Here is a 9,672-nt window from a genome sequence, read left to right on the forward strand (position 1 = left end):
GGAGAAAAGGGGGTAATGTGGTGGAGGGTTCAGGGGAACCCCAGGGGACTGGAGGAGGGGCTGGGGACAAGCGGGAGCGCTGGGGGCTGAGCTGGGAGCTCACAGTGGGATGGGGGGCTCACCTTCAAGTCCCTGTGTACAATGTTTTTCTGGTGACAGTAGTGCACAGCCGATACAATCTGGGGGGGGGCGAAGGGGAGAGAAGGTCAGTTACTTGTGGACCCCAAACCTTTCAGCCTCCCTCAGAGACCCCGTGAGCCCACTCACAACCCAGCCCCTGGACCTCAGGCCTCCTCTAAGCACAAGCTGAGATGTTGGGGCCTCACACCCTGATTCAGTCACAGTAGGAAATGCTATGGGTCCTGCACAGGCAAACACTCTGTCACCCAGATATTAGAATGCCCTCCTGACAGGGACATTGGAACCAAGACATGAGGACTAGCCCCCTCCTGACTTTCACTTTTGGAAACATGCATGAGTACGTCGCATACCTGTAGATAGATCCATGACCTCAACACACCAAGGCTTAAGCTCCCCACACCCCGTACAACTGTGTCAGAGCCACTGGACAGTCGGACTGACACCCTCGCTCGGATCCCTTCACCCACCAAACCCTCACATCTGTATTCCCTCTTACCAACACACCTGGGCACCCTCACACCTGCATGCCCTCTCACATATCTGGGCACCTCACTGCCACGTACCTGGACACCCACACACCTCATCCTCCTGGACATCCTTACACCATACACTCTCTTGTCCACCAACCTGTATACGCATACCCGGGACCCCTCACACCGTCTCACACACCTGGGCATCCACATGGCCACACATCTGAAACCACGTGCCCTTTTACCCAGCCACCTGGGCACCCACGTACCTGCATGTCCTCTTACCCACAGGCTTACACACCCAAGCTGGGCGCCCCTCACTCATACACTCCGGCTGCCATGCACACTTTTACCCACACATCTACACTCGTACATAGCACCTGGGCACCAACATAGCTATTTCCCACACATCTTCTAATCCACACTCCCACACTCACGTGCCTCGGCTCCCCGGCACCTCCAGGTTCTCTTAGCCACACTCCTACACACTACACACACCCTCACACCCACACATCAGACACCTGCACAGCTGGGCACCTTCCTGCCTGCCTCACCCACCCAGCGGGGCACCTGCACACCTACATCTGGATATCCTCACACCTGGGCATTTGCACACCCATGAACACCCAACTCTCCACCTTTACCCGTACGCAGACTTAAGCCACACCCCCAGGTCATTGGACAATCGGACTCATCCCCAGGGACCCAGGCACCCCTCCCAGCCCCAGCCCCAGCCATGACCCCAACCTGTCGGAACTTGGCTCGAGCTTCCTTCTCCTTCATGCGGCCGTGTGACACGAGGTAGTCAAACACTTCTCCTGCAGGGTAGAGGCCAAGGGCGTCAGGGGGACCCTCTCCGGTCACCGCAGAGGGCAGGGTAGGGAGGGGAGGGGCCTCACCAGCACTTGCATATTCCATCACCAGGTACAGCGTCTTCTCAGTCTCGATCACCTCAAAGAGCTTCACTGCAATAGCCAGAGGGTAGGGGGGTTATGTAGGAAGCGATCTCCCACACCCGACCTGCACTCAGTAACTATGCAGATACGCTGACCATAATACCCCTTACTCAAGAACACTCTATGGCTCCCTACTGATGGCAGGATTTTCCCAACTCTTCAGCCCCATGTCACAACCTTTTCTACTTTCTCACAATAATGTCAGCTCCATGAGGCCAGGAATTTGTGTCTATTTTTTCCACCACTCGGTCCCTAGCATCTGGCATGCAGCAGCCACTCAACAAATATTTACTGAGTAAACGAACAAATGGGTGGATAAATGCTGCAGCCAAATCCAGGCAAGGCTAAATCCCACTTCTTTCCCTAAAAAGCCCTCTCTCTCCCCTCTGCCTAGTGATAATGACAATGATGATGATTGCTATTGATGACAATAGCTCCCACAGCTTAGCTCTGAACTAAATGCTTTGCATGCATTATCTTATCCAATCCTCACAATGACCTTGATGTCAGCCCTTTTATCAATCCCACTCCAGAGGAGAAAACTGATGCTCAGAGAGGGTAAGTGACTTGGCCAAGGTCACAGGGCCAGTGAGCAGCAATATTACTATGAGAAAACAGGTCTGTCCCCGACTCCTTCCCCAAGTGCCCTGGTGGGTAGCCTATGAGCCCACTCCCTTCCCCTTCTCACCAATGTTGGGGTGGTTTAGGCCCTTCATGATGCGGACTTCTCGGAACAGCTAGAAGGATGAAAGAGAAAGATTAGGGTGGGTGGTTCCAAGGACCCTCTCCCCGCCCTGCTTCCTCTCCCTGGGCCTCACCTTCTGCAGGCTGCTGGGGTTTAGCTGGGTTTTGTCGATGATCTTGATGGCAACCTGGAAACGGAAGAAGGAAGGCAGGGCGGGGGTGGGGAGGAGGTCAAAGTACCATAGGCCCTTGGGCTGGCAAGGTCCCCTAACTCAGATCACCATGGGATGCCATTCCTTTGCCCCCTCACAGAAAGCCCTCAACCTGGGCCATTCCTAGTGGATGGGGGATCTGGGCCTCAGGACCTTTGCACATGCTGTTCCCACCATGTTCAGTGCTACCCTTATTTCTGTAAGGAAATATCCCCTATTCCACAGTGGAGTCTGGATGGGGCCTGTGTGAGGGTGACCAAGACCTTGAGGGGGCCCTTTGTGAGGGCATCTTAGATCATTCATCCATCACATCTTTGTTTTGAATGTACGAACTGTGGAACAATGAGCAATAACCGTAGCTTACATTTACCGAGCAGTCACATGTGCCAGGGCCTGGTCTTTGTGCTTTACAAACGAAAACTCTTTTAATCCTCATTACAATCTTATGAGTGCTCGAATTATCCCCGTTTTACAAATGGGGAAACTCAGCCAAGGTTATGTGGCTAGTATTGTGGGCTGGAATCTGACCTTATGCAGCCTGATAAAGTGTACTTCTTAAACACTTTAAAACTATATATATATATATATATATATATATATATATATATATATATATATATATACACACATAGTTTTAAAAGAGCTTTGAGGTAGTCATCATGGAGGGAACATCAGAATGTTACTGAATTCTCTTTATACTTATTTTACAGTTTAGTTTTAATTTTGAATTACACTTGGGCTAGAGCACCTAAGTTTTTCCATAGTGAGAGGCCTTTAAAATTCTTAATCCAGCTCTAGGCCTGTAGTTTTCCCAAAGGCTTTTGGGGCCACCCCCAACCACCCTCAGATCCACTGGATAACAGAATTCTTCCCCTCGGAGGCCCTTAGAAGCCAGTCCTCTCAGAAACCCCTGGAATCATGTTCAAGACCAACATAAGGGGAACGATGTGTTCTTTGTGGGGGAGAGGGTCCTTTGGCTTTGCTCGTATTCTCACAAATGGGTTTTTAATTTTTGTCAAGCACTTTGTATGCCAGTATTGAGACAATCACATGGTTTTTCTCCTTGAATCTATAAATGTGGCAAAATACATGAATAAATTGTGAATCTGAAAAGAACTGTGCATTCCTGGGAGCAACGCAGCTTTGTCATCACACGCTTTCTCTGATTTTGGTGTCTACGTTCATGCGTGAGGCTAGCCCACCATTTCATTTCTTATCTGCTTTTGTGGTTATCATCGAAGTAGCACTTAAAATCAGTTGGGCAGTGCAGCCTCCTTCTTTAGTCTCTGGAAGTACTGTCATAAAACAGGAATGTTTGGTAGAATTTGCCCATAAAACCACTGGGGCCTGGTGTCTTTTGTGTGTATGGTGTAGACAGTGTGAGGGCAGGAGAGGGTTCACCCAAGGTAGAAGAAACCACTCCAGACACTTGCTCTAAAATTGAATGGGGTGCAGAGGAGTCATGAACCCACCCACCATCATTTTTTCCTCATTAAGTGTGAGTTAGAGGCATCATATTTAGGTCCCAAGGTCTGCGCGAATGGGCCCTTTCTGCAATGCTGCCATACTTGGGACTTATGCCCGCTCTGGACGGGAAGGTGGGGAGAGCGTGTAATGGAGAACATAAATGAACTTCTTGTGTTCTCACCATCATAAAACAGGCAGGCAGCCCAGGTTCAGAAACAAAAGCCACATGAATTCTTAGAAATACAATACATGGCTCTGCCTGTGATTTGAGATTTCCTGACAATTTCAGGGATGCCCTAAATTGGCTCTTTTCTGCTACTTAGATTGTTCTGGAAAAATCTGAGATGTTCCAATCTGTCTGAGAGAGAGGCAGGGACTTACCTGAGGTCACAAAGCACAGTGAGGGCCAAGCCCGACCGCATCTCACCTCCCACAAAGTACTGGTGCCGCAGGATTCAACCCTGAGCCCCACCCCATGCCCTCAACTCACCTCCCGGCCAGTGAGGATGTGCCGGGCCAGCTTGACTTTGGCAAAGTTGCCCTTCCCGATGGTCCTCAGGAGGCGATAGTTGCCCACGTGGGGCTGCTCCTCAGGACAGGAGGCGATGGAGTTCCGGCAGCGGGCACCCAGGGAGCGGCTGGACCAGGATGGTCCCTTGTCCGAGGAGCGGCCACTGCCCAAGGTGCCATGCTGGGTGGGGGAGATGGAATGTGAGCGGTGGGCAGCGCCCGTCCGATCCTGCCTTCAGTGGAACCCAGCACTGGGGAGGTTAACTCTAGCCCAGGCCAGAAAAAAAGCAAGATGCCTTTGAGTACCCTGCCTTTTTCTACAAAAAGACGCCTCCAAGAACAAAGATGCTGGGGCCCCCCAACTCTGTAGCATCCAGTGCCCCAAACATTAGGTCTCTTCTTCAGCCCTCCCTGCACTTTGTCTACCCCCAACTTTGTTTTCTAACAACTGGAACCTCCATCAGCTCCATAATATTTCATTCTAAATGCTGCAACCCTCAACCCCAGTCAACGTTGACTGGTCCCAACGCTCCACCCCGCCCCTCACAGCCTCCAACATCCTGTTTTCTCCACCACTGCCCCCACTCCAGCCCACAAATTCTACTCCAAACCCAAATATTAATACCATATTTTGTTCCCAGTTTAGTGCCCTTAACATTTTCTTCCAATCCTAAATTCAACGCCAAACACAGTGCCCAACAGTTTTTCATTTTGCCCTGACGTCATTCTAGCCCCACTGTTACCTTGCTTCTCGCTCGCCCCGCCCCCCACCAAACACTGCTGCTCCATCAGCGCCCTGACCGCTGTCTCCCCCGCCATTACTCCTATCTGTCCCCGATGTTCTGTTCCTGCTGTCCTGTCTCTCTCACCCCCACAGGTCACCTGCTTGCTTCAGGCTGCCCTGTCCTGATTGTGAGCCCCAGAGACTGTGCCTCCCTTTCAGGCCTGAGGCCCAGGGTGCTGGTGACAGAGGGAGCCACAGGCCCCCAGCCAGAAAGCTCTGCTCAGCCCTGCAAAGGGAGCTGAGGAAGAGAGAAAGCCAGGTAGGCAACGAGATGAGGGCTGCCTCTTGGAGAAAAACTGCCAGGCCACTTAACAGTCATGATGACCAATATTTAATGAGCACTGGCCATCAATACATCCCCATCCCCATTTTATAGGTAGGGAAACTGAGGCCCAGAGCTGGGATCTGAACCCAGACAGCTTCCCCCAGAGTTGATGGTCTTCTTCATCACCCTATCATATGCCTCACACGCCCACATCATTTTTATTAAGCAGCCTTTACTAGGGCCAAGTCTTGGGCTAGTAAGTATGTCATCTACATTTAATTCCCAGAGCCCATGAGGGCAGCGTCTGCATCCTCACATTCAGGGGAGAAACTGAGGCTTGGAGAGAGGAGCTGCCTTGTCAAGGTCACACAGTTCATTCACAAAAGGCAGAAATACAATGTTCCCCACATGGGGCAGGAAAAACCACCCATGCTGAAGCCCTAACCACTGCCCTTCGCCCACTATGCCCTCACGTGGCCTCCGACGTGGGTCCAATTATGATCTGCACTCTCCAGACAGAGACCCCAAGAATGAGGCAGGGTAAATACCTTGTCCAAGGTCACAGGGCAGGTGGAGCAGAGCGGTAGGGGCTCTGACCCGGGCCTGCTGACTCCTGAGTGCTGAGCTCTTTCCCACATCCCACTGGGCCTCCTCCAGGGGAGGGTGGGAAGGGAAGTGGAGATCCAGCCGATAAGATCCCCACTGAGATACCAGCTTGGAGAAGAATCCCCATCAGGTGGCACCAGGGGAGCCAAGTGGGGTGGGTTGGCACCCCACTGAAGGCAGTGTGGGTGAGGGACCCCTGCAAGGGGCAGCTGGGGCAGTGGGTGACAAAGCCCCCAGGGGGAGGGGGCGGGAGCTAAAATTGGCACCACCAGCTGGCCCCGCTCCCTCCCAGCCCGGCTGGTGCCCCAACACTGGGCCTGTTGCTAGGGAACCTCCAGAGAGGCTGGGGGGTGAGGGGGCCTGGAACTTGGGGTGGGGGAGCATGACCCTACATGGCTGTCATCATGACTGGTAATGAGCTAAAAAGGGGGGGGGGGGTTTGCAACTTCAGATTCCAGAGGGAGAGAGGTGACCCCTGCCAGGACTGACAAGCAGGTCTTACACACTAGAGTTGGGGGAAGAGAAGGGGATTAGACCTCCCCAAACCCCCCACCCCATATGCACAAATCTGAAAAACAAAAGGAGGACAAAGTGCTCCCAGGAGCCCCATTTTATAGATGAGGAAACCAAGGTGCTGAGAGGGGAGGTCACTTGCCTGAGGTCATACAGCTAGGGAGGGACAGAAACTAGATTTGAACCCATGCTTATCTGAACAATCAAAGTAGTACTAATAGTAATAATAATAATGAATAATAGCAGCTACAGTAAGCCTAGCCCTGTGCATTTTACTCACACAATCTCCTTGGGTCCTTAAAACATCCGTAACAGGGAGGTACCATGATCAACCCCATACAGAGATAAAGAAACTGAGGAAACTGAGTCTCTGAGCAGGGAGTGGATCTGTAAGCTCATTCAACAACTGTGACAGTCCTGGGCTGAGAATCCACAGCCGTCTGACTCAGATCCAGTCACAATAGCATGAACATGTGCGGAGCGCATCCTGTGTGCCAGGCTTCACCGGTATCATCCCAAATAATCCTCCAAGGGACTAGAGGGATTGTCCCCATTTTTCAAGGCAAGAAACTGAGTCTCCGAAAGGGAGAAGCCTTAGTTCGAGGACACAGTGCAAACCGGCTGGCAGAGCCAGCATTTAAACCCAGGCCTGTGGGCTCCTTGGCACTTCCCGTAGTGACTAGGGGTGCATATCTCACTGGAGACTCCAAATCAAGAGTCTGGCCTATTGTATGATAGGTGGAGGTGGTGATATCTGGGAGGGAGGATCCTACAAGATGAAGGGGCAGAGATAAACCTCTCTGGTGGAGATCTGGGGTGAGGGGTGCTGGGGGGAGCAGGGACCTAGCAGAAGGCCTGTGGAAAGGGACAAAGACCCTAGCTGTGGATGAGTCTGGCACTGGTTGGTGGGAGGGTCTTTAAAACTGCTGAGAGCAATCAGGATTGTTCTGGTCTGTGGTGTAGGGACAGGGGGCCTGGGGATAGTAAAAAGGATCCAAGCCATGGGGCAGTGGAAGTCAGGGGCCAAGGATCCCTGGACCAGGGACCTGAGGAATCTCCTAGAAGTCAAAGAAGGGGTTTTATAGGAGCCGCCCTTGGAACCAGAGAAAGGTCCAGGGCCTCCAAGCCCTGGGCAAGGGGCAGCCCAGAGGAATAAAGACTGAGCCTTGGGGTCAAGGGGCCTAGAAACTTGTAAAGAATGCTTCCAGAAGACAGACATCAAGAGAAGAGGGCTGAGCGGCAGGGCAAGACCAGGAGTCTTCTGGAAGGAGGATCTGAGGTCAGGTGGTGTGAGCTGGGGAAGACTTCCGAGGAGGGGGCTTCCCTGGGAGGCTAGACCCCAACCAGGGAGAGGGAGGCTCTGGGGCAGGTGAACGGATGAAACCTTGGAGATCTAGGAGAAGAGATGGTGTCCTGCAGGAAGGGCCTGGACAAGCAGAGGATCAAGGGCTTGGGGGCTTGGGGAGGGGGCTTGCCTGAAGCTGAGCAGTTGACACAGGGAGGTTGAGGCCTGCAGTCACACTGGTCCAGGGCCTAGAAATGCGGGACTGGGCTAGGGGCCTGGAAGTTGGAGGCCAAGGCTTCCAGGGAGAGGAAGAGACCAGAGAGGGTCCGGAAGCGTCTGGGGGGGACCCAGGGTGCTGGGAATCCTGGGACAGGGCTGCTTGGAAGAGGGGGCCCAGGCCTGGGAGTGGAGAGACCTTGAACAAGCTGGAAAGGGCCCTGGGCCCAGAAAAGGTGGAAACCAGCTTCCTGTGAGGGGGTGCTCACAGGAGCCAGGAGGGGCAGAGGGCTGGGAATGAGAGGAGGGGGGCTCCTGGGGGGCCCAGATCCAGATCCAGCGGGGAAGGCTGGAGCTAGAGGCAGGACTGGGGCAGGCCTTCCTATAAGAGGACCAGGGCTGGGCCTTGGGGTCAGGAGCCCTGCAAATCCGGCAGAGGGCGAGTGGTCGGATGCCGGCAGCCTGAAGGGGAAGGGGCTTAAGAACACACCGGAGAAGGGAGGGGCTCCTGGAAAGCAGGGGAGGGGGCTTCCTGGAGGGAATAGACCCAGGCGGAAGCGGTCCGCAGAGGGACCAGAGCGGGGTCCCGAGAGAGGGGCGCTCTCAGGGGTCGGGCTGGGCTGAGGAGTGGGGGAGGGTCGAAAGGCCTGGAAGTCCGGGCGGGGGTCGGGAGGTGGCGAGCCGGGCAGGACCCAGGAAATGAGGGTAGGGGCTTGCGCAGCGAGTGGCACAGCAGGACGAGGGGTTCGGTGGCTAGATCCGGCCGGGGCTCCCCCAGGGGCCGGGCCCCACTCACCGTGTCCGCGTTCCGATCGTTGCCCGGGGCCAGCGCAGTCCGCGAAGACATTTTCTCCGGGTCCCGGGGGACTGGGCGGCCGGGTGGGGGGGGCAGGGGTGCCGGGGTCCCCTTTTCCCCTCCCCCCCCGCCGGCCTGAGGACGCGAGCTCAAAAGCTGGGCGCCGTGGACACCCGGGTTCGCGCCGCGGGAGAGGGGGGCAGGAAAGGGGAAGGAAAGGGACGCCGAGGGTCCTAGTGGCCCCGCGCAGTGGGGGCCCCGGGCGCCATAGGGGCGGCGGGCAGACGGGCTGACGGGCGGGGGCCGGGGAGGGGGCGCGGAGCCGGTCGGGGCGGCGGCGGAGGGAGGCGGTGGAGGGGTCGGGGAGGAAGGGACGTCAGGGGGAGGGGCGGGCAGGGCGGGGCCGCAGAGACCCCGCCCCCTGCCTCCGGCCCTTAAAGGCGCAGGCCTGGGCGGGCTGGTCGGCGGCTCTGGAGGCGGAGGCAGGTCTGAGCGCGTCGATCCCTAGCATGTTCTCACAGGAGAGTAGAGACTCACCGGAAGAGATGGGGAGAGAAACGCTAAGGCCGAGCGCCAGAGACGCAGAGAAGGACATTGAGAAACGCAGAGACTGGGAGACACCAAAAGAGAGAGACAGAGAGACAGAAAGAGGAAGAAACATAGAGAAAGACACACACACACACACACACACAATAAGACAGATACAGAGAACAGAGACACAAAGAGTGACAAAGACTGAGAGATCTACAAACGGAGACAAGAGGGAG

At 54.8% G+C, this 9,672-nt stretch overlaps 1 protein-coding gene across 2 annotated transcripts in view; it reads right to left on the reverse strand.

The window, feature by feature from the left end:
* MARK4 (microtubule affinity regulating kinase 4) overlaps positions 1 to 9,278 on the reverse strand; it is a 29,312-nt gene extending 20,034 nt beyond the window's left edge. The window contains exons 1-7 of one of the 2 annotated variants that reach the window (XM_019754874.2): positions 8,906 to 9,278; positions 4,421 to 4,621; positions 2,386 to 2,439; positions 2,256 to 2,304; positions 1,511 to 1,576; positions 1,359 to 1,429; positions 123 to 179 (exon numbers count right to left, since the gene is read on the reverse strand). In XM_019754874.2, the coding sequence (XP_019610433.1) occupies positions 123 to 179; positions 1,359 to 1,429; positions 1,511 to 1,576; positions 2,256 to 2,304; positions 2,386 to 2,439; positions 4,421 to 4,621; positions 8,906 to 8,956 (549 nt within the window). In that variant the 5' untranslated portion in view covers positions 8,957 to 9,278. The remainder of the gene's footprint in view (positions 1 to 122; positions 180 to 1,358; positions 1,430 to 1,510; positions 1,577 to 2,255; positions 2,305 to 2,385; positions 2,440 to 4,420; positions 4,622 to 8,905) is intronic. The other variant, XM_019754875.2, reaches the window with a different exon arrangement.
* Positions 9,279 to 9,672: the final 394 nt, after the last annotated feature.

Source organism: Rhinolophus sinicus, linkage group LG11 (assembly GCF_036562045.2).
Source record: "Rhinolophus sinicus isolate RSC01 linkage group LG11, ASM3656204v1, whole genome shotgun sequence".
NCBI lineage: Eukaryota > Metazoa > Chordata > Mammalia > Chiroptera > Rhinolophidae > Rhinolophus > Rhinolophus sinicus.